The sequence below is a fragment of the Leopardus geoffroyi genome, chromosome X, assembly GCF_018350155.1.
Source record: "Leopardus geoffroyi isolate Oge1 chromosome X, O.geoffroyi_Oge1_pat1.0, whole genome shotgun sequence".
Lineage (NCBI taxonomy): Eukaryota > Metazoa > Chordata > Mammalia > Carnivora > Felidae > Leopardus > Leopardus geoffroyi.
In genome coordinates, this window is record NC_059343.1 from 90,238,154 (window position 1) to 90,265,709 (window position 27,556).

The 27,556-nt window shown below is 39.7% G+C and overlaps 1 protein-coding gene across 3 annotated transcripts in view; it reads right to left on the reverse strand.

Moving 5' to 3' along the window:
• Window positions 1-8,506: 8,506 nt before the first annotated feature.
• The window catches only part of GUCY2F (guanylate cyclase 2F, retinal), a 112,020-nt gene continuing 92,970 nt past the window's right edge, over window positions 8,507-27,556 (reverse strand). Inside the window, exons 17-20 of one of the 3 annotated variants that reach the window (XM_045471101.1) lie at window positions 26,411-26,505; window positions 20,763-20,851; window positions 20,586-20,674; window positions 8,507-8,780 (exon numbers count right to left, since the gene is read on the reverse strand). In XM_045471101.1, coding sequence (XP_045327057.1) covers window positions 20,587-20,674; window positions 20,763-20,851; window positions 26,411-26,505 — 272 coding nt within the window. In that variant the 3' untranslated portion in view covers window positions 8,507-8,780; window position 20,586. Of the gene's footprint in view, window positions 8,781-12,276; window positions 20,675-20,762; window positions 20,852-26,410; window positions 26,506-27,556 lie in introns of those variants that run through there. The other 2 variants (XM_045471102.1, XM_045471100.1) reach the window with 2 other exon arrangements.

Here is a 27,556-nt window from a genome sequence, read left to right on the forward strand (position 1 = left end):
CAATGCAATTTGCTAATATTTTGTTGAGGGTTTTTACATCTATGGTCATCAGGATATTCACCTGTAGTTTTCTATTTTTATAGTGTGTTAGATTTGAGTAGTAGGGTAATGTTGGCCTTAAAGAATGCTTTGGAAGCTTTCCTTCCTCTTCTACATTTTTGGAATAATTTGAGGAGAATCAGTGTTAATTCTTCCTTATATGTTTCATACAATCCACCTGCCTGCAAATCCTTCTGGTCCTGGGCTTTTGTTTGTTGAGAGTTTTTTGATTACCAATTTTGTTACCAGCAATCAGTCTGTTCAAATTTTCTATTTCTTCCTTATTAGGTTTTAAAAGATTCTATGTTTCTAGAAATTTATCCATTTCTTCTAGGTTGTCCAATTTGTTGGCATGTAATTTTTCATAGTACTTTCATAATCTTTTGTATTTCTGTGGTGTCTGTCGGTTGTTACTTCTCTTTCATTTCTGATTGTATTTATTTGGGTTCACTCTAACTAAGCTTTCCATTGACTAAATTAACTAATTTGACTAAGGCTTTTTGTTTTGGGAAGAGAGACCAGAGCAGAGCAAGTAGAAACATGGAAAGTCACCCACAAAAAGTCATGTCACCAAAGATGTTGGCCTTTTACCTTCACCAAGACATCTATCAGGCTGGCATGGATGTTTGGCTTTAGCCACACCCATGTAAGCTACAAATATTCAGCCTGTGTTCTAGCCTGCATCAGTAACTACTTGCTGACATATAAGTGTCCCAAATATGTCTCATCAAGCATCTTATTAATGGACATCCAACCAGTTATCCAGCACATGCATTGCCACCAAACAGCAGTGGTCTCAAAGTGCCATGCCATACTAGCCAAGGCTTTTTTAGCTTTCCTAATTACAGTCCTGTTGTCTGTAGCACCTGGCATTACCAGAATTCAAACTGAATTTCCCTGGTTCAGTTGCCTGAACTTACAGTACATAGAAATATTTCTGGAGCTATAAATACCAAACTGCTTATAGTATTATCTCATGAGGTAGAGATTGGGAGCTTAAAAGGGATCTTTCCCATTTTAGTTTATACTATGTTTGTACTGTTGAAAATTTGACAACAAGTATGCATGTCTTTTGTAATTTAAAATAACTTACTCTGTGAATGTAGAATTGGTGCCAGTTTAAACTGTTGAAGAAGGAAGATAGGCTTAGACCATAAGACATCTGAGAGGGAGAGGTGCCAAGAGCACTTAAATTTCTGAACTAGGGATTCGTGTGGTCAGCCTGAAGCAAAGCAATGAGGACTCTTCCCAGGTTGGGCTGGGTCTAGGAGTTGCAGCTGACTCCTAGGAGCACTGATGGACTTGTTTCACCATCACCAACATACTCCCACCATCTCCAGAAACAAGAAAATCAAAGCAATGAGTGGTTGAGACAGAGTTGCAATGGGTTGAACTGTAAGCAAAGAGAATGAGGAAATCTATCTCCCGCCCCTTTTCCCCTAGCTCAAAACCTACACTTAAAGCTATTTTATACTCAGAGGACTTAAGGGGCAGAAGACTCTTTAAATGTTCTTTTTTTCTCTCTTATTTATTCAAAAGGCAGCCTCAGCTACTACCCACCACCCACCCTCTCTGCCACCCCACTCCCCACTGCCTTTAAAAGCTCAGGATCCTTCTGGCAGCATGGACTGGTCACTCTCATCTGAAGCATTAGCCAATGACTGTGCAGTCAATTCATTTGAAAGTTTGGGGGAAAGCAGATTTGTTTTCATATTTCACCAAAGTAACCATGCCAGCTTGCGATCCCTAAAGGCATGCCCAGGTGATGAATGGAAAATGAATAAGAATCTTTGTATATACAGACTATAGCACCTTTCACATAAATTTAATTCAGGGACTTCATCAACAGCTTGTTGTTTAGCTGTATTGGATTTGGGTTTGGGTGGGTAGACACCCACCTGGAGGACACTGAGATATCTAGTGACTTCTGATGACTCGTTCAGTGTATGCCCATGACAAGCCACAGGAGGGTGGAACAAGATGCCAGGAAAGAGTTGAACTGCTTACTTCCTTGAGTCTAGTCATTATAGGCCATCTAAAAGACTGATGACTGGGGCGCCTGGGTGGCGCAGTCGGTTAAGCGTCCGACTTCAGTCAGGTCATGATCTCGTGGTCCGTGAGTTCAAGCCCCGCGTCAGGCTCTGGGCTGATGGCTTAGAGCCTGGAGCCTGTTTCCGATTCTGTGTCTCCCTCTCTCTCTGCCCCTCCCCCGTTCATGCTCTGTCTCTCTCTGTCCCAAAAAAATAAATAAAAAACGTTGAAAAAAAATTAAAAAAAAATAAAATAAAATAAAAGACTGATGACTGACCAAATTCTGAAGGATTAAGGGGTGTCTAGCCTGGTTCATGAGATGGCTGAACTGAATATGTCCTTGCTTTCAATACCTGTTTCAAATATGCAACTCACTCTAAGGGCCAGTGAAAGTTTTGGCAAAGAGAATCAATTTGGATTCTGACTTCAGTTAGACTGGTCTTTTTGGCCTTTGGGCATGCTCTTTTAAGGATTACGGCCAACTAGCCCCATTAACTAGTAGCTTATTTGCCCCAGGGTCTTATCTTCATTTAGAAATATGAGAAGACAACACGATGTTTGCATGAGATGGAACCAGTGAAAATGGCTTCTGCTGCAGAACACCTGACCTCGATAGTCTGGAAAGAAACATGCACATATCTCATAGCTTCTATTTTTCCAAGGACTTCCATATATATTATTTCTTTTGAATCTCATAACATCTCCATTAATGAGATAAAGAAGAAACAAATAATCTCATTTGCATAGTGAGTAAACTAAAGTCCAGAAAGGTAACATGATTTGTCCCAGACTGCAACAAGCTAATAACAGAGTTTAGACTAAATCTCAAGTTTTCTAAATCTAGAGTTATATTCTTTGGACTGTGCCATATTATCTTATGTAATGTTTCCTTTTTTTCCAAATATTTATTAAACACCTACCACATGCCAGGCACTATATTAAGAACTAGGGATAAGGCAGTGAGCAAAACAGTCTTTGCTCTCATGGAACTGACATTCCAGTGGGGGAAAACAATCAGTAAACAATTAAACAAAGGTATAACTTGTCAAATGATGTTGGACGTTATAAAAAATTTAAAAGATGTTTAAAGTGTTATGGGTGATGTTTTTGATAAGATAATCATGGAAAACATTCTCCATTAAGGTGATATTTGAGCAGACACCTGAAAAAGGGAAGAGCAAATTATGTGAAGGCAATGTATTCCAGGCAGAGGGAATGGCATGTGTCATAGCTAAAACTGAGGCAAGAATATACATGGTGTGTTTGAAGAACAGTAAGAAGGTCAGTGCATATTTTATAATGACATCCACAGACATTCTATTGTGTATGAAAGCAGACAACAGTCTTCCACCTTAGTCTATTGCTTATGCTTTCAGAATTTGGGTGGGTTTATGGGTAATATGACCCAGGAAGCAACACAGGAGTTACTCAGTTAAGACAGAGCTGAGCTCTCCAAACAGAGCAGGGCTCTAACTCTGGAAGCTCAGTGGCATCATCAATCAAGAACTGAAATTGACTGGATTACAAATATATCAATTCAATTCAAATTTAATATTAAGATTATTTTGAAGTTCTGTGTTATTTTGGGTTAAATCACTTTAGAAAATGCCCAACATTGGGTCTAGTTTGAATCAATTCATCATATGTTAGGAAAACAACAATAACACAGTTTGTTTTTTTAAGTTTTAATTTTTACTCCAGTTAGTTAACATACCATGCTATATTAGTTTCAGGTACCATATAGTAATTTAACACTTCTATTCATCACCTTGTACTCATTGCAACAATTGCACTCCTTAATCCCTGTCACCTATTTAACCCATCCCCCCACCCACTTCCCTTCTGGTAACCATAAGTTTGTTCTCTATAGTTAAGAGTCTGTTTCTTGGTTTGACTCTTTTTTTTTTCACCTATGTTCATTTGTTTAGTTTCTTAAATTCCACATATAAGTGAAATGATATGGTATTTGTCTTTTGCTGACTTATTTCGCTTAGCATAATACTCTCTAGCTCCATCTACGTCATTGCAAATGGCAAAAATTCATTCTTTTTGATGCTGAGTAATATTCCATTGCATATCTCTATATACCACATCTTCCTTATCCATTCATCAGTCAATGGACACTTGGGTTGTTTCCATAGTTGGGCTATTGTAGATAATGTTACTATAAAGATCAGGGTGGATGCATCCCTTTGAATTTGTATTTTTGTATTCTTTGGGTAGATACCTAGCAGTGCAATTGCTAGATCATAGGGTAGTTCTATTTTTAACTTTTTGAGGAACCTCCATACTGTTTTCTAGAGTGGCTACACCAGTTAGCATTCCCAATGACAGTGCAAGAGGATTCCCCTTTCTCCACATCCTTGCCAACACCTGTTGTTTCTTGTGCTGTTGATTTTAGCCATTGTGACTGGTGTGAGGTGATATCTCGTTGTAGTTTTTATTTGTATTTCCCTACTGATCAGTGATGTTGAGAATTTTTTCATGTGTTTATTGGCCACCTGTATGTCTTCCTTGGAAAAAAGCCTATTGATGTCTTCTTCCCATTTTTTAATTGGATCATTCATTTTTTGGGTGTTGAGTTTTATAAGTTCTTTATAGATTTTGGATACTAACCCTTTGTCAGATATGTCATTTGCAAATATCTTCTCCCATTCAGTAGGTTGCCTTTTACTTTTGTTGATTGTTTCCTTCTCTGTGCAGAAGCTTTCTATTTTGATGAAGTCTAGTAGTTTATTTTTGCTTTTATTTCCCTTGTCTAAAGAGACATATATAGATAGAAGTTGCTATAGCCTATGTCAAAGAGATTACTGCCTATGCTCTTCTCTAAGGTTTTGATGGTTTAGGTCTTTAATCCATTTTGAATTTATTTTTGTGTTTGGTGTAAGAAAGTGGTCCAGTTTCACTCTTTTGGATAAACAACACACCTCAGTTCAGATTACAGTTCAGTGAGAATATTTGGCTTCAATTGGTAAAGTGCAGCTTAGCAAATGGGTATGGCAAGTCCTAGCATTTTGTTTTTGGTTTGGTTCTATCCAAATTCCAGTATTCAATATCCATCAGAGACCCCTTCTGTAAGCAGAGGTAGAGCTTCTTGAAGCTTCTTGAAGCTTCTACACCCAACTTGGGGCTCACAACCCCAAGATCAAAGAGCACATGCTTTCCTGTCTGAGCTAGCCAGGCACCTCTATATGACAGGGGTTTTTTTAATGGTTCAGTAAACAGTTTTTCCTAGGTTAAATGTTTTGAAACAATACATCTACGAGGCTGGAACTTCAGGTAACAACAATGTGATTTAATGGTTTGTATTTGCCTTTTTCATTTCACACTTTGGGGAAACTTATTTCCACTTACCTGGCCAGACAGAACCCAGGGAGCACACACTCTGACTCTGGTTTGCCTAATATACTTGCTCCCCCCCCCCATGTTCTCCAGTATCTGCCTCATCCATCAAGTGTCTGTTGAATTAAGCCTCAAAGCTAGGAAACTGTTCCCTCAAGTGGGGGTAAAAATTCCCAGAATTTAGAATTCCGAGTAGTTTAGTGCCTTGCAAAGTCTGCAGTGAAAATGTTATTTTGGTCTCCTTGGATAATTTCACATCATGTGAGTACAATAGAATGTGAATGGGCTTTGGAATCAAGATGAACTGGTTTTGATTTTGCTTGCCACTTATGTTTGTGGCCTTGGGTAATATGCTTAACACTTCTGAGCCTCAGTTTCTTCATTTGTAAATAATAGTTAAGGGGCGCCTGGGTGGCGCAGTCGGTTGAGCGTCCGACTTCAGCCAGGTCACGATCTCGCGGTCCGTGAGTTCGAGCCCCGCGTCGGGCTCTGGGCTGATGGCTCAGAGCCTGGAGCCTGTTTCCCATTCTGTGTCTCCCTCTCTCTCTGCCCCTCCCCCGTTCATGCTCTGTCTCTCTCTGTCCCAAAAATAAATAAACGTTGAAAAAAAAATATTTAAAAAAAATAGTTAATTTGTTAATAATAGTACCTGCTTCCCAGGACCATTGTGAGGACCGGAAAAGATCATGTGTATACAGTTTCTAGCACACAGTAGGTACATAGTGATAGTGCTAATGACAGTGATAAGATTTTCTGCTAAAAGGAATAGATTAGCAATTTCTGGATTTGAAAATGGTATGTTGTTAACTGGCTCTTCAGTAAACTAATGATGCCTGGAATTAATAGCCACAGTTGATGTTTACTCCAAGGATGATGAGCTTGAAAATTCCATAGTGACTCGATTTCTCATAAATAGACAGCCCAGATCATTTCAGCATCCCTACCACAAACAAAAATCCACTTTGGAGACCATTTATCTGGTTTGGCTGCTTCTGTGGTTCTGATTAAAAGGTTATTTGCCAGATTTATTTGCCATATTTGTCAAGCTTACCTTGATTCTTTGGCTCAGAAATGGATTGGAAGAGAAGCAGAAAAGACACTACAACTATTACCCATTTGGCACTACCTCTTTGACACTGTAATAAAAAATGACTGGAGGAACTTCCAAGCACATGCCCAGGATTGCCAGGCTGTATGAATACCCAGCTGATGTCACAAGATGTAGATTAACCAATGAGTTACTTTAATGAAGACGACCTTGGACAGACTCTAGAAGACAGCTTATCCAAATTGTTCCATGGTAATCAGGTATATGGATAGTATATGAGACTTCTCAGTAATAGTCTGTTTCACCAATTAACATTCAACATATTAAATTGTCCTTTGGAAACTAAGTTTATCTCTATGTCACTGACCAGAGAGAGGGACAGGGAGGACAAGCCAGAATTGCAGTTCCACTGAACTTAATGTTACCACTGCCTACAACTGACTTTGAATAAATTCAATTCTCTTTTTCCCAAGATAGAGAATATCACTCTAGTGAGTGTCATAAATAGCTGAATTAGCATTCACTAGCATACGTACAAGACAGAATTTTAAAATCAGTTAACTTACCATCACAAAAGCATTATTTTAAGAAGTTAGTCTGAAAAACTGTTACCTAGATCTGGCATCTGTTAGCAGATTCTTATTCTAGTTGTAATTCTAGTTGTATTCTAGTGAAAAGTCACAGTCAGAAGATTTGGGTGAGAGGATTTGGAAACTAACCAGTTGACATGTGATCCTAAACTGATCCATAGATTGGCAATTTCAAATCTTTCTCCCATGGTGGGGAAAAAAGCTGAATAAATGTATTATTCACATAAGCATGATTTACTTCCTTGTAAAGTCTAAAGACTAAGTCCATTTAGAAAGTATAAGTCAGGAAATTCTTACGAGTGTAGACTAAATAATCAAAAGTCGAGGCTTTTCCTTTCTACTGATGTGATATAACTAACCAACTGAACTCGTCCAAAAAATAGTTTGTGTAGCTTTTTCAGTCAGTGCCAAAGAGGAAGACAGAAAATGCAAGATCATGGAGCATACTAGAAATTATATTGCAACACAAAGACCTAATCAATTGCTAATGATTCATTGGCTTCATAATGAAAGGGATCAGAATTAATTTATTTTTTAAATACAATTTACTGTCAAATTGGTTTCCATACAACACCCTGTACTCATCCCAACAAGTGCCCTCCTCAATGCCCATCACCCACTTTCCCCTCTCCCCCACCCCCCATCTACCCTTAGTTTACTGCCAGTCATTAAGAGTCTCTTATGGCTTGCCTCTCTCCCTCTGTGTAACCATTTTTCCCCCTTACCCTCTCCCATGGTCTTCTGTTAAGTTTCTCAAGATCCACGTGTGAATGAAAACATATGGTATTTGTCTTTCTCTGACTGACTTATTTCACTTAGCATAATACCCCCCAGTTCCATCCACATTGCTGCAAATGGCATGATTTCATTCTTTCTCGTTGCCAAGTACTATTCCATTGTTTATATAAACCACATCTTCTTTATCCATTCATCAGTTGATGGACATTTAGGCTCTTTCCATAATTTGGCTATTGTTGAGAGTGATGCTATAAACATTGGGGTACAAGTGCCCATATGCATCAGCCCTCCTGTATCCCTTGAGTAAATTCCTAGCAGTACTATTGCTGGGTTGTAGGGTAGTTCTATTTTTAATTTTCTGAGGAATCTCCACTCTGTTTTTCAGAGTGGCTGTACCAGTTTGCGTTCCCACCAGCAGTCCAAGAGGTTCCCGTTTCTCCACATCCTCTCCAGCATCTAGAGTCTCCTGATTTGTTCATTTTGGCCACTCTGACTGGCGTGAGGTGGTATGTCATTGTGGTTTTGATTTGTATTTCCCTGATGATGAGTGACGCTGAGCATCTTTTCATGTGTCTGTTGGCCATCTGGATGTCTTCTTTGGAAAAGTGTCTATTCATGTCTTCTGCCCATTTCTTCACTGGATTATTTGCTTTTCTGGTGTGGAGTTTGGTGAGTTCTTTATAGATTTTGGATACTAGCCCTTTATCCTATATGTCTTTTGCAAATATCTTTTCCCATTCCATCGGTTGCCTTTCAGTTTTGTTGCTGTTTCCTTTGCAGTGCAGAAGCTCAGAATTTATTGAACTGAAGCACAGAAGTTATTATGGACACTTAGTGCCTTTCAATAGCATATACTCTGCTGATAGCCAATGTTTGAATTTAATAGTAACTATGCACCTGAAGCAGAAAGGAAGTTCTAGTCCCAGCTTTGCCACTAACCAGCTGTGCAAATTTGGAGAAGATAATTTCTTCTCTGGAATTAGTTTTCCAGTCTGTGAAATAAGAAAGTTGAACTAAATGATATTTGAGGTCCCTTTACAGCTTTAAAATTCTATAAATCTATTTATTGGGAACACAAAAAGGAATAAGAAGATGCAAAAACTGTCTATTTGGGGTCCTGTAGGTGGTATATTTAGGTAGATGATAAAGAATGTATATCATTGTCACCAACCATCAAGCTTGACCTGCATTTTTATTAATGCATGTGAAAGCCTTTGCTAAGCTCTTGAGACATTGTGTCAACACTGCCATGAATCATTGAGTTATTCTCATTGCTATGTTTATGCCAACTACTACTTTCATATGTATAATCAGACTGCAAATCCTATCTGCTATCAAAATCCCATGACTTACATGAGATAGTAAGGTTAGAAAGACCACTGAAATGATTTACCTTGTTAATCTGTGAGAATCTTGGAGAGATCTAGAAATTTAGACACACTAAATTTAGCCTTTACCTTTTCTATAATCTATAGAAACTGGCATTTCTTTTTTTTAAGTTTATTTATTTTGAGAGAGACAGATAGGGCGAGTGGGGGAGGAGCAGAGAGAGAGGGAGAGAAAGAATTCAATGCAGGCTCCATGCTGCCAGCACAGAGCCTGATGTGGGGCTTGAACTCACAAACTGTGAGATCATGACCTGAGCCAAAACCAAGAGTCAGACGCTCAACCAACTGAGCCACCCAAGCACCCCAGAAGCTGACATTTCTTTACTTCTACAGGTAGTGTTAAGGCCATAAATGAGAGGATAAAGATGTTTTCTTCATGCCTTTAAAGTGTTTTTATTTCAATTTTCTATCTCTTAGCCAAAATTTGTGTCAATAGAGAAGAATGGTAAGATTGGTTACTGAAATATTTACATTTGGCTTTAGAATTTGGGGTTGGATTTTGTTTTAAGAGGTATTCCTCATGCTTAGGGACTTCACACCACAAGCCAAATATTGAAGCTGCATGCAAAGGGCAGATGTAGAAAGCACTGGGAAGTTTAGCCAGCCCCTCTTTGCTCCTATGTATGCTGAAGATGGCATCTCTCAGAATGATGTATAGAACTAGTCCAAGAAGGGCTTCAGCCTTCTGCCAGCCTTACTGCCTTTCCTGACCATATCCACCAGCAGGTTTTGCTATAACTATTGTTTCCAAATGTTTTTTTCCAACTCTTGTGGGAAAGTCTATTCTATAAGTTGGAGTAGAAAGGAGAGAGATTGGCTTAATAACAAAAGGGAGTGAAATTGATTCTGGTAATCTATTTGTCCGTAATGGAGAATTGACTAAACTTCCATATCATGGTGTAATGGGATGAAAATATTAACTTAAAAAATTAAGGAGAATTAATTAATTAATTAGTTAATAATTATATATGTTAACAACTTTCTCCATGTCTCAGTGCATCAAGGAGAGGTTGGTTTTTGTTTTCTTAGATTTTTACCACTCCAAACTCTTCTTCCTGTGTTTGGAAAATTGATTTTTGGCCTTTTGTGATGAAGAATCAAGAAGAGAGACAGCAGGAATACAGGAGAGACAGGAGGAAAGGATTTAGGCTGACTTCTAAGTCAATGTACGTAATAAAGTGCTTGGAGGAAGGGGAATATTGAGAAAAGATAATTGTTCTGCCTGAAGGTCCAGAAAAAGTTGGAGGGGGTGATGAATTAAAGAGAAAGACCCTACATACCTGTGGAATATGATGGGAAAAAAACACAGGAGAAAAAGTGGGATTTCAATGAGTTTCTCTGAATCCCCTTCGTGGTTTTTGATTAGTGTGAGAATATGAATTATTCTGAAATTACTGTTGTTTGCTAGACTCTGTCTTTGACCAAGACACTACTCTGACACTGGTCAACACGGGTCTTTACTCCATAAAAGTTTCATTAATTTCATAAAATCATCTTTCTCTGACGTTGAATGCCTTGCCCCTGTAGATATGCAATGACACTTCATAGCAGATCTGACAAATTGGCTATTCCCAGTAGCTAACCATCAAAGCCCTCCCTGAGGCCTAGGCCCTCGTGAGATGCAGTCTGATAGCAATAGCATTATCCCTCATCCCTGACATTTGGTTAGAAATTGTAACTTTGCACAGTGCTTTGACATCAATTTTCTCTTCTTCCATCTTCACGGCATCCCTATGAGGTAGGTAGGACCAGGATGCATATCTCTACTGTCCTTTGCCAGCAAGTAACTGGCAGAGACCACAAATCCTTAGGCTCCTAGTCTCTATTTTTTTTTTAATACCTTCCTCAGGGAATTTAACAATAAATTGTCTGCAATCCAAAGGATAACTTGATACAGGAGATACTTGAGAGCAGATAAAGATCATGTTAACTGTCCATTCTTTTAGGTTCTCTGTGCCAGGTCTCTATATTAAGCCTAATCAACAGAAAGCAATTTATCTTAACTATAACATCTTAGCTTTCTGAGGGAAAAAGACTCTTACTGGCTTAAGAAGTGACATTTTACGGTCTTTTTTTTCCTTTTTCTTTCGAAGGGGAAGGAAAGACATTTTCATTTGAAGATTATACCTATATCTCTTGTAAAACCATATTGCCCGTTATAATAAACATTACCTATTATACAAGGAATTACATGATAAATTCCTTCTAGAATTCAGTGGCAGGGAAAAAAATCTGTCTAGGCAGATGAACTCATAGGTGTTTTTCTTTTTTGCTTAATAGGCAATCATGTGACTCAATTTTGTTGTTTTCCTCCCTTTTTACCTTAACTGCCAAGAAACTCAGGAGTAAAATTTCATGGTCAAGTACAGTGATTTATCATGGGGCTATCTCAAGCTTTTAATTCTGTTTTTTTTTTAAGTTTATTTATTTATTTTGAGAAAGAGACAGTGTGCATGCACGAGCGGGTGAGGGGCAGAGAGAGGAGGGAGAGAATCCCAAGGAGGCTCCTCACTGTAGCCCAACGCCGAGCTCAATCCCACGACCATGAAATCATGACCTAAGCTGATATCAAGAGTCAGATACTTAACTGACTGAGTCACCCAGGCGCCCCTCTAATTCTGTTTATTATAACTCCTTGTCTACTTTTAACTTGAATTAATCTGATCTGTTTTTATGTGTTCTTAACATTTGAAAATTGCTTAAGTCTATCTTAAGGAGGCATGTTAGGAAATCATAGAACCAAAGACTTGAGTGGGAAGGAATCTCAAAAGATCATTTATCCCAATCCTCCATACAATGGTAGAAATATCAGCTACTCTTCCCCAGAACATGACCATTCAGCCTCTGTTTGAATACCCCCAGTAACAGAGAACTCACTATCTTTGAGATCCAAACATTCATTTTTGGACATTTTTGATTACTAGAGTTGTTCCTTATGTTGACCTTAGGCTTCCAGCTTCCATCATTTGATCCAGATTCTATCTCTGGAGGCCACATAAAACAAAGTGAAACCCTGCTCCCCATGGTATCTTTTCACAGATATCAAGAAAACGATCATGGCCCCTCTTAGTCCCTTAGTCTTAGTATGCAGAGAGGCATAGAAACATTCATTTATTTATTCAACAAATATTGAGTGCCTTCTATATGTGTCAAGCATTTTTCAGAGTACAAAGATGACTCAAACATGATTCCTGCTCTCAAGAGGCTTGTAACATGTATTATTTTCTCCAGACCAAAGTATAACAGAGACAAGTACACAAACGGCTATAAAACAAATTAATATTATATAAACATTAAAGAAGTATAGGTAAAATTATTATAGAAATTCAGAAATATGGACATATCACTAGAGAGAACAAGGAAATCTTAATGGATGAAGCAGTATTTGACTAGAGTTTCAAGGAAGGGTTGAATTTGGGCCTCTGGTGGTGGGAAGCAGGGGAGCAATTTCAGGTAGAGGGAAAAGTACAAAAAAGGCATGGCATCCGGAAAGGTCAGGGGAAAGAACAAATAATAGGCTTGGGCTAGAGCATAAACTGTAAGAAGGATAGAGAAAGTTAGATTGGAACCTAACTAAGGAATTTATAAAAGTGTAGAAACATTAAAACTTTTAGAACAGGAAAATTATAAGTCCTGAACTTTAATCACAGAAAAGTGCACTGCAATACAGAGATACAAACAGGGGAAAAAATAACTTCCCAGAAGTAACAAAACCATTTTATCACACTCTTTTGGAATACTATCACTATAAACCATTCAAATAATATTGTATGTTCAAATTATAGGCATAAATGAGGATATTCCATATTAATGTTTGTCCTGTGGGGTCAGTACCTAAGCCAACCCAAATCTGACCAATGGGGCAGGTTCTACAGACTCACAATCATCTCAAGAAATTGACTCTAGATTGCTCCTGGACCGAGGAATACCCAAAAGAACAAGTATGTCTTGCTTCTTAACCACACTAAAAATGTCCCTCATGAAGTTAATATACTGCCATTTATAAAGAACTTAACTCCATCAGCTAGCCCCCTAAACAGCTCCCAGAAATTGCTTGGAGCAACTGCTTTTCCTTTGATTTCTCATTCTCGGAAGGCATAGTCATGGGAAGTTTACCTTGGACTATTCCACATGATGGGCTCAGTTACCCCTGAAAACAGCTGAAGTCAGTGAACACAGGAGCAAAGTACCTATCTAGCTATCCTATACTCACTGGGTATACAACTGTCCCCACAACTCAGATTTCATGGCTCTGGAGGATAAAGGTGGTGTCAACAATAGTAATCTAAATTAGTTCTAAATTCTAATCTTGCTTTGAAGTTTGTGAGCTTAGTTCTCCTCTGACTTCTCTCACTATATACTGGAGCTCTTATTTGGATGATGGGCAACAGTGAAAATATTCTTAAGATATCCTCTGAAGTTAGGCCTCTTCTCAGGTATTTCTGAGACTAAATTGATAAATGGAACTAAGACCATGTGTTATAAACTATAAGTGAATCCATAAGCCTGGGAATAATTGGAGGTTTGTTTTCCATACATTTGGGCTAAATCAACTTGGGAATATTTATAGCTATGGATAAGATCCTGTTTGGTAGAGGTGATCTAGTGACCAAGGAACCTGCAATCTTTTCTCTCTCTCTCTGGATTGTGATGTCACAGTCACCTAGCTCAAAACACTGTAAACCAAAATATGCCTGCCAAGCTTGTGCCCACATGCATGGTTAGAGGTCTTATCCCAGGATCTCTAAGAAGAAGTGTTCCTAGGTGTCAGGGGTTGTCCTTGATAATTCAGATCTCTTTTTGACTTTGGTAAGAGCAGTTCCTCTTCTAACTAGATGGTGATCATAAGAAGATGACTTCTCTTCTCTGGACCCCAATACCCTACCTTTCAACAGGGTTGATGATCTCCAAGCCCTTCCAGCTCTATGATTCTATGTGCAGATTTATTTGCTTGGAATTAGATCACCTTTGAAAAATTCTTAATGGCATCTGGAGCCACTCTAATTTGCAGTGAGGCAAAGTGAGAATATAAATTAATGGCCACCTCTATTCTCAATGCCTCTTTGGAAAAGGTCCATTACTGCTTGCTTGCAGTAAATCTGAACTGGAAAAGAGGTGAGATAGCAGTGTTTTTTACAAACCACTCCAGAGAAACCCAAGCAATACACAAACAACAGATATATGATGTATTATTTAAGGTAACTTATGTCTGTGTCTGTGGTCTACTTATCAATTATCTTGACCTGAAAAGATGGCACAGACCAGAGAAGGGGTAAGAGAGAAATCTATTACAGAGTTTCCACTATTTTAATGGGCCAGAAGCAACCAACCAGATGGGAAATGTGCTTGATTAGGTCAACCAGCTTTAACTGGAAAATAAAATGGTCAATCCATTGTGGCCTTTCATCTAATTAATGCTTACTTGATTCAACCAGGTTTTTAAGTTACATCCAATTGTTTGATGTCACATAGATGTGACCTCCCAGTGCATGAAGTATTACCATTTGGCTGTTTGCCACATCCCACTCCTTGCAAGTTGATTCCACTTGGATTAGAGACAGGAATGTGGTGAGATGAGTAGCTTGGTAATAAAGTTGTTTATACTAAGACTAAGACAAGGTAGACAGAATGGGAGTCCTTGGAACAACACTTTTTGGTAGAGTAGCTTTATGTAGTAAACCAAGTTATGGCTCTCTGATGAGGTAGAACCATCTGCTATCTCCTCCTACTTACCTATGCCAAGTGAAATAAGGAACAAGTGGATCACTGAAAGCTGCCCAAATTTGAAACTGATTCAGCCTCTACACCAAAAGTATGGATTAACAAGGCCAGCAATAAAAGTATAATGGACTAATTTGAGAATCAGCTGACTTAAGGTATCATTTGGCTGAGTGGATGTTATAACATGCAGTAATGTATGAAGTTGAGCCCAAACAAGGAAAAATTAGAATAAAAGAGCTAAAGAGAATTTGAGCAATTTAAATTTCCTATAAACCTTTCTGTGTTTTCTAAATTTTCTGCAATGAACCTGTATTGCCATTGAGATCAGGAAGAAAAAAATCTAAAGGGACTTAAACAATGCCTCATGGGATGATCAAATTGTTAAATTACATGGTAAAGTACAGAAAAACCTCAAATAAGCACAACCCAGTTTGCAATTCATTAGCATTTGTCTTTCTTTTTCCAATAATCTATTTTGAAAAGCGGAAAATCACAAGAAAACGAGATATAATGAAACAAATTCAAATCTGTTTCAAAAAATACATTGTTTAAATTGTTTTCTAAATATTTTGTTTTGTACAAGGAATATAAGCTAGAAAAGAGCTGTGAGGGAAAAAATCATTTAGGTCCCTCTTAACCACCAACTCAAGCCATTGTGCTAGTAGCAACAGGTGAAGAGAGAAATAATCAGTAGTATATAAGAAGTAGGCTTGACTCCACTAAGTCAAATGGATCATGGGAGTAGAGAGTGTTTATCTTCTCCACAGATAATTAAAATGCTAAGGCAGATTAAAGGAAGCTTAGTTTTGGTCAATGCAGAAGGCTTTAATGAAACAGAATCTGGGAAAGGATGGAGTGGTTTTAGATAGGGGTTCATGACAGAATCAAACAAAGGAAGACGTGATTGTGCATGAGACAGGATTAGTAGGCTATAAAAGGTAGGTTTGGTTGACACACCGGACTTGTGAAATACCAAAGAGGGAAATAGGGGACAGGATCAGAGAGCTAATGGATCACCCTCAGTGGGTCTTGTTGCTCAATATTTTGCAGGCCTAGGCCTGGGACTATAGTTCCTGGGCTAAAGGATTGGACTGTGTTTGGGAGAATCCTGATCCTTGAAGCCTATACGTGCAGCCCCATTCCCCTCCCTCATCCTCAATGATCCTTCTATTCATACTAGAGGGCAGTGCCACCTCCTCTAAGAGAAGTGAAGTCCTGTTTTTGAGTTGGTATTTTTCTTGGAAACTTCCCTTAGACCTTGTCTCTCTAAAATCCTTAAATGCTCAGCCTTTGACTGAGACCTTTGCCACAGGTAGAGGATGATATTTCAGGTCTCCCTCTGCCATGTCTAGAAAAAGGAATTAGAAACTCTGATCAAGGAAGCTGAAAGGCACCTTCAGCCTTTTCTGCATCCTTTTGAACAGCTTTAGCATAGTAAATAGACTACCTTAGGGTGAGAGAGGTTAAGCTCCTGTGAAGAGTCCAAGGGTGCTTTGACTGAAAGTGGAGGGGAAACTGCTGGGAAGAACTTTTGACTTTAAGCCTAGATTCAGGGTGAGTTGATAATGGAAAAAATTAAATATGAGTGAGAAAGGTATCAAATTATACCTCAGGCATTTCTTAAAAAAAGGCTTGTTCTAAAAGAATTAACTGCTTTACTGGCTGATATGTTTGAGTTCAGCTGTTTTAATAGATTATTTTTTACAATAAAAGGGAGGAAAAGTTTGCTTAACTATTTTAAACATGCCTGTGACTTAAGTCTTATTGCTTTGGTCCATGTGATTGTGGCAAGCCATTGCCAATAACCCCTTGAAAGTAGAATTTGGAAAACTAAAAGCACAAAGTAAAAACAAATGTTCAAAGGGATTTATTTTAGGGGCCAGGGTAGGGGCTTGAAAGGCAGGGTGGACAGGGGAAGGGAGAAAAAGAACAAAACAAACGGAATTGCTCAATTCAATCCACTACTTCTATATCTTTCATCCTGACAATATCTCCTACATCTCTTCCTTTCACATTCAGAATATAACCCTGAGGCCCAGTAAGATGCTCACCTATCTAGCAAGGACAATTCAATTATGTTCCTTAAACTCCCCTTACTTAGACAGGAAAAGAGACCATGACAATTGTGGAAAGAGTTTGAATAATAAGCAATAAGAAAACAAAAGAACTTCTTCTTAGCCCTGAATTATTCAAACAACACAATTAACCAGACTCTTCTCCTCCCCCCTATTCCCTAGGCATTCCAGTCAACTGAGGTCACAGTAGACTGTGGATTCAGATGTATGTTTGCTGGAAGATTTTTTTTTCCTGGCACTAATCTCATAGTATCCGAGTTATAAATTATGCTCATTAAATACTTTCTAGAGATTCGAATGAAATGAAAAAGAAAACAAAGTGCCTCCTACTTTTTTTTCTGTGAAAATAGAGACCTTCTTATCTTAGTCCAAGTTGGGCCTGTTATTTTGGAATGACTAAACTTGGAGGTAGGTGGTTCTCTCCCCTTCCTTAAGGTTCACATCCATTGCAGTTTACATTCAAGTGGCCTTTTTGGTGATAGCTGTGTAATGAACAAAACTTATTAAATTTACTTCCCAGGAGCCCCCCCTCACACTGGAGTTAGGCTTAAATAACCCTGTAGACTGGTCATCCTCAGAGATATAGTCATTCACTAATTTCTTGCCCAGGAAGAACAATTTGTTGAACTGGAGTGAGCTCTTCCATTGCCTCACCAAGAGAAGATTCTAATCTTGCAGCCCATCACTTCTGGGTGGGAGAAAGAGAAAACAGTAAGTATACCTTCTCCATCCTAGGCCTTTCACAGGATTTCAATATGAATGATTCTAAGCCACACAACGCCACTCTACAAGAAGAGCTTACAAATTGCTAAACTTTCCTGGATCACTGAAAAAATAAACATTATTATATTTGTCAGGTTTGCCTAACTAGATGTTGCTATTTATAAGGGTTTTTTTTTTTTTTTACAAATTTAACAAAAAAAGGGGGCATGTTAATATATAAGTAATCTTCAACTTACTGATGAGATGTGTCCTGAACATTTATAAGTCAATGGTTTGGAACTTGGAATGCCTTGCTCCATAGAAACTGTGTTATATATGTGGTGGTCAAGTTTCTGGGCCAGTCTACAAAGGCTGATTTAACCCACATGGAGCAGTTACATTAGAGCTCTGGCAGAGGTCCTAGATCCTGAGAGCAGAAGGAAAAGCATGCTTTCTTCCTATTATTTGGGTCCAAAGAAAACCCAGAGCAAAGGTTTAAAAGTGGGGTAATCTAAACTGACTTTTCCACTCTCATACTTGTTTTCACTCTTCTCCCATCTCCCAGGGATCCATTGCTCTTGTCCCAAAACCTCCACTATGACCTTCCTTCTTTTCTTCATAACTGCCAAACTTCCTCATTTCTCCTGGTCCCAACCAAAATGAAAGTTCCAAGTTCTCCTGAACATCCAGCTCAGTTCACTTCCACTCTGATATGAGTGATTAGTCCTCCCTTGCCCTCCAAAAGGTACATCTATGATTGAAAGACTCATTAACCCCAAATGAAGCCCAGTTGGTGAAATTTTAGGGAAAGTAACCAGATGAAGTGATAACCTTTAGGAAGGTTTGGAAAGTGGTGGATATTTGGGGACATGAGGAAGGAGATACTGGGTAGACATCAGGGCCCTGCCTGAGAGGCAGCCACTGCAGTCAGTTCACCAAAGCTGTGTCCCTGTCACAGCATCTCTTTTTCCTTCCTGTATGACCCCAGAGGGCTCTCTAAAGGTTTCAAATTTTCCCCTAACAGCTCCCATGACAGCAACAGCATATGAGAGATAGTCATTGGTGTTGTGGGTCTTTCGCAAGTTGGATCTGTCTCATTATGAGTCAGCCTAAAAATTCATAGAACATTAGCAACATTGTGGAATAGGTGATGTTACTGGATGACATCAACATAGGACATTTAATGAGAGATGTGAGATGTCTGAGAGCTCTTGGAATTAGGGCAAGCCTTCTGAAATTTTCAAGGGTACTCTTCTTGAGGATTTTTGCGATTTGCAAAGCCTGCCAAGGCCACTGTGGTCAATTAACATGTTGATTAAAGTATAAGTGCTAATGAGGCTAAGACCAGAGGTCAAATCCACTTTGGGGCCAATTGGCTTCAATCTGTTCCATATACTCACAGTCCACAGAAGCTTGCCCTCTGTCAAGGGGGTCCAGATGAGTGTGTATAAATTGCCTAAGTCACATCCATCTGCAGTGCTGGGGAAGCATTAGAAAGCACACAGCCAATGATGGTGAGTCAGCTGCAGTGTCTTCTGCAAATTCCAACACATTCTTAGGAATGGATAGGTTCTTACACAGTACTTGCAATGCCTATGCCACCCTACCAAAGGGGAAACTCTTCAAGAGCTTCCAAAAATTCGCCTGCTGTGAGAGAAAGATAGAAAGACAGAGAAAGAGACTGTGTGTCTATGTGTATTTGTGTGTTTCCTTCCCTACAGGAAAGAACGTTCCTGGAAATTAGGTGAATGTGTGTCCCAGCTGCCTATCTACTTGTATTTACCAATAGGAAAAAATAGAGCCAAGCTCCAGGATTGCAGGATTGCAGGATCCTCTATTTTGCAGGATTGCAAGGGGTGTTACAGGGAGCTTCAGGGGAGCCACATACTCAGTACAGAAGCCTTTCTGGAGCATTATGACTTATAGAGGGTACCTGCGATAGTTGCAGAAATGAAGATGCACTGGGTTTCCTTGGGAGAGAAAGAGTTATAGAGATCTGACAAAGTCAATAGAGGCTAATGGGAAAATAGGAGGTATGTGGATGCATTTGGTAGTTGCTGCTACAATTGTGATTATTCTGAAACATGCTAAGAAACAAGGGAGCAGGAATGTGTGGAGATGCCCTAATGTTTACTTTAGAAGCTTGTGATTTCCAAAAATATGTGGAGGGAGAAATGAGTACTAGGGTCAAAGTCTCCATAAAAGAGAAAATAAGAAAGAACGATAGAGAAGGGATGCTGATAGGAGCCCCAGAAGGCAACAGATTCCTCAAAGATAAATATATGGGGAGAATTCTTGATAATTAGTCTGTTGTTGCTACTGGAATCATACCGTTCTAGTAGGGGAGGAGGGATGGGGGAAATAGTCCTGAATTCAAGCCAGGCAGTCAAGGTGTAACCAGTCTTATTTTGGTTGGCAATGCCAACCTCAGAAGCGCTCAAGCATGCCACCAGAGGAAATGACATAACATCCCTTCAAAGATGGCCTCGCCAATGGATCCTGGGGAAATAAGATCATCATAATATTGCTGTGTTGCTTAGATAGATGTGAATCTACAAAGACCTGAAGTGGCTCATCATGTGGTCCAGGTACTCAACAATGAAACAGACAGGTGCACCTGCCTGATTAACTGGATAACAAGGCCAGCCTTGTTTGACATTCAAATGTGTTATCAGTGCGGGAGGCAAAGGTCTCTGTCAGGAACAGGGCAGCTGACCTCCCTCAGATGCAGCTTGCTCTGCAACAGGCCTCCCGACTAGGTTTTTGCTCAACTCAGTGGAGCTTGGAAATTCACCAACTCCATCACACTCTGCCAACCGAGTGTAGGCTGAGACTGGCACCCATGCCAAAGGGAGCCCCAGCGTTGAAAATTTGGCAAGCTCCCGTGCTCTGTTTTCCTGCTGGCCATTACCTTATGGCTTGTTTCTCACCAGCTGCCTTTCTGCTTTTCTTCTTTGGAAGGCTGCAATCTCCACTGGTTGCAGGCCATGGCCTACTTGCCTGTGGGGCAGGAGAGACACAAAAATAGTGAAGAGAGTGAAGCAGAGCCAGCATGGGAAGACTCTAATTAAGCCAAAACTCTACTTACCCATCTTTGCCCACTGGTGGGGGAACAGGAAGAGGTTTTGTGAAGCCTTTTTTTCCAACCAGCCAGAAGGTCTCTTCTGTGCCTTTGCCCTTATTATAGAAAATACACAAAATCTTAAACACACTATAACTGATTTTCCTAAAGATGTCCTTATAGTCAATGGGGTAGAAGCACTTAGTTTGGCTCAGAAATTGCCTCTGCTTTCCCCTGTCACCACTCCCTGGAGTCTTCCTTCCTACACAGCTTCCTTGCTATTTATACCTGAGGCTCAGGCATGCTCCATAAGCTGACAGAGCATGCAGGTGAAAAGTGAACACCACTACAAGCTGTCATCCAGATGTTTTGTCTACCCACTGCCACATAGCTCCATCTTTGGGATGTGTGGCTCTTTGGCTTCATAGTAACCAAACTTCTGAATGCTGAATTCACGATTTTGTTTCTCATTTCTGCCATTATGTTTTGGCATTAGGCATCCTGTTGTCTTTCATATCTAGAGTATGTATACTCAGAGTCTACCTCCCCAAAGTACTCGCCATCCAAAGGCTCTCACAAAACCCCAAAAATGGAATAGAAATGGAAAGCAGGATGTGCAACTTTAAAGACCAGGGCATCCTGGCTGCTATGAGAAGTCTACATTTCTGTAGTGTTCTTTTCTTGCGAAAGCATTCTTACAGGTAGAGAGAGACCCCAGGGAGGCTTCCATCTACAGCCCAATTCCTTGGTTGTCAAGAACCATGGGTCTGAGAAGAGAAAGAGAGTGTAAACTCCAGCTGATCACCCGAGAGCCTATGTGATGACCTCAGAGGAGCCAAATTTTCTGCCTCTGCTTTGCCCTCTCCTCTTTCCAATAAACCCTCCTCTCTGTGTTTCACTCTCCTCCTTTCAATTCTCTTTTGTCTGTTTTCTCATTGCCTCCAATCCATAAGAAAAAAAATGTGTTTACTAAGACTGAGAAAAGTAATGGGATGTGTTTCCAACTCATTAATCTGAAATATGGTCTCACTCTTGGCTGATCTCATTTGGCACAGTTCTAAATTGTTTAACTTAGAAATTCCAATTAAGTTTTCCCCCCTTTAAATATCAAATCCATTGTTCTCTATTTTACATCACATATATTCATTCCTTAACAATAATGACAACAACCATAATAATAATAAGCATGTTAATGGGAGAATCTCAAAGCATTTTGGAGATATTTGGTTCAAGGCTCTGAACAAGGTCAGTATAGGAAAGTAGGAAGAGAATACCACAACAGTCCAAGTTGGCAACCAACTCACCCTAAACCTCAAACAATTGGGCTGTTTGGAGCCACTCTGTTTTCAGAAGAAATGAACAACTTTAAAATATACTCATATCACTCATTCTTACATTTATTCCATCCTTACTGTACCAGGTCTGGAAATACAGAGATGGGTCTGTCCTTCAGGAGCTCACAGTGTAGTTAAAAACACTGTCAGGTCATGCTGTGGGCTCTAAATACAAGCCCAACTCTTCTGCCTCCTAAGCTGTCTTCCTCACAGTACCTAGTACAGTGTCTCATACAGAATAGTTGCTCAGTAAATAGACTGTTCAATTAACTAAAAAACTCAACCCTTGAGCACTTGGAATACTCAAGGTGTCATTTGACCTCTTTGAGCTAAAGCATGCTTTTAAAGCTCAAACTTGAGGATCCCAACCCCCAAGCATATTTGGCTGTTTTTCTTGAGATCTAGAGGCTATCAGGACAGCATGCCAATCCCCAAGGGAGCTTTGTAGATGCCAGGATCATCCAGATATTTGGGTGAGTCCTGCGACACACTGGGATGCCAAAACTAATGCTTGCAAAAGAGAATGGGAGTGTTATGGACTCAGGCAAGCTTCCAAATGAAAGAGTATGCAGTGGAGCCCCAGGGGCTCTCTGAGGTTTTGGAGCCCATCCAGGAAAATTCTTAGAATCCTAGCTCTGTTTACCCACCCTACTTCCAAAATTCTGCTGAAGAGAGAGAAAGGTGGGGGACAGGGGACAAGTATGCAACAACCAAAACCTAAAGAAAACCCTTTGACTTGGTATCAATCCCTAGGCAGTCACAGAGACCCTGTCTCCTAAATAATAGCATCTTATTTTTGGCCTGACACCTTTAAGACACTGTGGCATCTCCTGTGTTTTTTTAATTCTTACAAAAACTCTGGAAGGTGGGTTTATTATTAACCTCATTCTGCAAATAAGGACACTAAGTTTTGTGGAAATTGAATGACTTGTCAATAAGTAAACATAGGTAGAACTTGAAACCAATTTTACTAGACTCCAAGTTTTATTTATTTTCTTTTTACTACTACTTAGCTATTTTTTATTGAGGTATAAATGACACATAACATTATACTAGTTTCAGGTGCACAATATGATTCAATATTATAAAATGATCATCGCAGTAAGTCTAGTTAACGTCTTAGACTCCAAATTTTAAGTGCTCTTCCTTCTATACCATAGAGCTTTTCCAACACACTGGAGTCAAGGGACAGGTCTAGAGGCCAAAAAGCAACCGTTAGGAATTTTAAACCTTGTGATTAATGAGCTTCCCGATAATCACACACAAAAAAGAGGCCTCTATGTGAAGAAATGAAAGCACAGAGAAGATAAAGTCCAATGTCACACATTGAGTCATTGATGGGACAAGAATTACAGCCCAGACCTTCTGACCTTTGTGACTATGTCAATACAATCTCATTACTTCTTAGCTTGATGGCTGGTGTGTGTGTGTGTGTGTGTGTGTGTACGTATATGTGTGCATGTGCTTACACATGTGTATACTTGTGTATGTGTGTGTAAGGGGTTGAGGGTGGGGTGAAAGAGGTTGGGGGGAAAAAAAGAAATCACAAGTAAAACAAGACTACTGCTTAGGGGTCTGAGAATCAAATACTATTTAGCCCCAGAATTCAGAGACAAGGTCACAGGTGTCCACCTCCAGCAAGGACAAACTGGCTGAGAACAACCATTTGGGAAAGTCTTTTTAGAATGTAAATCTACTTAAGAAGCCCTAGTAAACACATCTGATAAGTCTAGATATATACAAGGTCTCAGCAAGAAGCTTCCAACTTGTCAGAAAAATGGTAACTGAAACAGGAATCATGTAAGAAAAGAGGTAATAAGATGACATATCACCAGGCCATTAGGAGAGAAATATTGAAAAAGCAGAATTGGCCAGTTAAGCACTCATGATTTGTTGCCAGTACAGGACTAGAGGGAGTTGGAGTGGGCAGTAAGACAACTCCCCAGAAAGGCTGAGCTTGTCACCTCTAAATGAGTCCTCCCCCAATCTACCTCAGTTTCCTCATTCTGACAGCTTTCTTTGTAACCCCCACCCACCGAATTGCTCAACTATACTATGTTTTCTTCTCTCACCCAATCCAATCTACACCTTTGATTCTACTAAGGGAAACAACTTAAAGTGTCATCATTCCAATGAAGGAGATGGAATGGGAAAAGAGTGTTGTTGATCCAATCCTTGAGCCCAAGAGAAGAGGCTCTGATGGAAGAATTTCAAACTTCAACCAGCTGGAAGGAGAGGATGCTTTCAGCCATCATCTTTGCCATCACACCTGGTGGTCTATCAAGTGTGGTCCTTCTGACCCATGTACTAAAGCATTCCTTGCTTTCCAGCAACACAGACTGAATGAGGGATGGAAATATTGGCGCAGAATTTGTGAAGTGTGCTGGTGATATGGTCTTATTGGGGATATATTGCATACCCCCAAGGGACAAGGAATCTCCTGTCCCCCAGTCCCTACTATGTAATGTCCAATACCTGCCTCTGGTGGGGGACCGGGGTACAGAGGCAGAAAGGAGCTCCCATTTTCTCCCTTCCTTCTTTGGGTCTTACTTCCTATTCTCTTCTTTCTTCTCATTGTTCCTTCCTTTCCCCTGGGGCCCTCTCTCTTCTCTCTTAGTATCTCCCTCTCAATCAGGAAGCCTCTACCACCTTAATAAGCAAGACCTGACATGGCCTTAGGGGAAGTCTCTCCCTGCCTCTTCCTCCAACTTGCTGTGGTACATTCCCAAATTCCCTGGGCTAAGGGAAAATATGGAGCTAGAAAGGGCCCTTTTGACGTAGTCTTGCTTTTGTACTCAAAACACCCAGTGATGCAATTATTTCTGACTGGAATTTGGGGTACAATAAAAACCATAAAGGTGGGGGTATATTTTTTCTTTTCAGTTGCAAAAGTGTTACCTCTTCAGCTCTTCAGCTTTTAAATGAGGGAATCTTTTCCCAGCAATACAGAGAGGAAAGTGCCACAGGAGATAAAGCTGCCTTTGTCCTCCTCTACTGAGAAATGACAATATATAGAGGGATCACAAAAGCCTTGGGTGATTTGATTCACTGTTCAAGTAATATTGCCACTCCTATCCTCTCACTGAGTTCTCTGCAGAAGTGGGAAAGGAACCTCTGTCCCCTCATAAATGACCTGCTAGAAGATATTAGGATCTATTGGAGGAGACAAACTAGAACTAGCCAGAAAAGGAATTGATCAACTAGAATCAAGCCTTCCAACCTTTAACTTCTGAAATCCTTTCACATGTAAATCGCTGCCATTTGAGGAAGGCATGCCAATGACAGAAACAAATTGTGCATCACTCAGGACCCAGGTGTGGCTTTGCCCAAATATAATCATTGAGAAAATAATTTTCCTGTGCAATGGTATCATAGAAAGGGTACTGAGTGGGAATTCAGGCTTCCTGGGTTTTGGCCTGATTCTGCCATCAAATGACTGTGTGACCCTGATCAAATTACTTCACCTCTCTGGGCCTTGATTCTTCAGCTCAAAATGAAGAAGTTAGATGATCAGATATATACAGTCTCTTATAAATGGGGCAGCCAGGGGCTCTGGGGTTATCCAGAGGAAGATGAAAAGAATCCAGTGGAGATGGGATGGGAAAGAAAGAAAGAAAGAAAGAAAGAAAGAAAGAAAGAAAGAAAGAGGAAGGAAGGAAGGAAGGAAGGAAGGAAGGAAGGAAGGAAGGAAAATGGAGGGAGGGAGGGAAGGAAAATGGGAGGGAAGGCGGATGGAAGAAAGGGAGGAAGGAGGGGGGAAATTATTCTAATCCTGAATCCCAGATCAATTGATAGTCCTAACAGAGAGAAAATGTGCTACAAAATGTTTGTCTTTCATAGGAACTGACTTTATTCCTCCTGGTCCTTGGGGAAAGTCATAAAGCCTCTCTGTAAATGGAAGGTTAATGGTGTGAATGAAAAATTAGAAAGGGTGGCCACTGAGAAGGCAAATAGAAAGCCCAAACTCACTAATAACTTTAGCTTATTGAACAATGTCTAGAACTGCCAAAGAATAAACAAAATGGAAGTTAGAAAATGTAAATAATAGTGCAGATCATTGAAAAACCAAATTCAAGGCAATTCTTTAAGAGAGAAAGATACAGCTCATAGTCTGAAAAATTCAGGAGTCTTAATCCCCATTATTGTAGCCATACTTAAAGAGAAGAAAACCGAGGAAAAAAGGAACAATCTCTTGGGAACTGAAAATAGGGCTGGATATTCTACCCAAATTATAGCTCTAAGTCTCAGACATCCAGGTAAACTCTTTCAGCAGACCATGACCTCTCCAGAAGCAGGTGTGTCCAAGTGGTTTGATTTTAAAAAAACAAAAGGACATTATACCCTGAGCTCTGTCCTTCCTCGAAGCTCCACTTCATAGCCCTCACTTAGAGCTTGAAGAATTGTCACGGTGCTGTGACTGACATGAATGCGATAAGCTGTAAAAAGAAAGACAGAAATGACTCTGGATCCTTTCAGGTAAAATCAATGAGAAAAATATTAATGTAATAAATACCCCTGCTTCTAAATGAATGAGACCCTAAGAAAAGTGCCTGAGAGAGAGCTTCAGTTAGGGTTTCACAGGAGGAGGAACAAGGAGTGATGGCCTTCCTCAACAAACCCAGATAAGGTGTTAGGTGTAGCACCTATCAGCCTCCTGCACACTATCTGAGATGAAAGGTCATGCAATAGAAAGGTGTTAATTTAATTCGAGGGTTGTGATTGAGAAACCAGCTACCACTACTGTTCTCCCAGCTGAAACGTGACCTCCTCAGAGGGAAGTTCGGCTTCAGCAGCTTCTTTCACAGGCTGCTGCTAAAGCAGAGCTCCCAAGGTCTACATATCCTACTTAAGAGACAAAAAGGTGTCTTTCTTCATACACATCTATACAACTATCTTTCAGTATTGCTGCACTTAAAATAAAACATCACTGAAAAATGTCCCAAGACCTCTGTCAACATTCTGTGGCAATTGTGCATTTATAGCTTTCCTTTGGATGGATACATCTAACTGTGTATACACACAAATGTATTATTTTCCAATTAATGAGTCCAACCTGGGATAAGAGTGTTCTACATGGAGAATTACAACTAAAAATTTTATGTAGAAACCAAGTATAATTCTTTGGTGACGAACAATCATTTATAAACTGAGGTAGAATCCTTGACTTTCCTGAAAACTATTATCCTATGAAGTAAAACCTTGTTCAAGTTGGGTCTTAAATAAAAGCCCAAGACATTCACAAACACACTTGAGAAAATAATTCATTTAGAAGCTGAGAGCAATCAAAGCCGGAAGGCATGGCTAGAAAGAACTGCAAGAAATTTCTGCTTTGTGTACTTAAAATAATTTTCCTTCTTTTGACAGTTCAGTATTGTTTGTGTCTTCCTCACTAACTCATGGTCACCCAAAACCTCTGCTCAAAAAGGGTCCCTAAAAGCCACATGTTCATCTGGGTGTCCCTAGCCAGCACTATGTGTGCCATTCAAC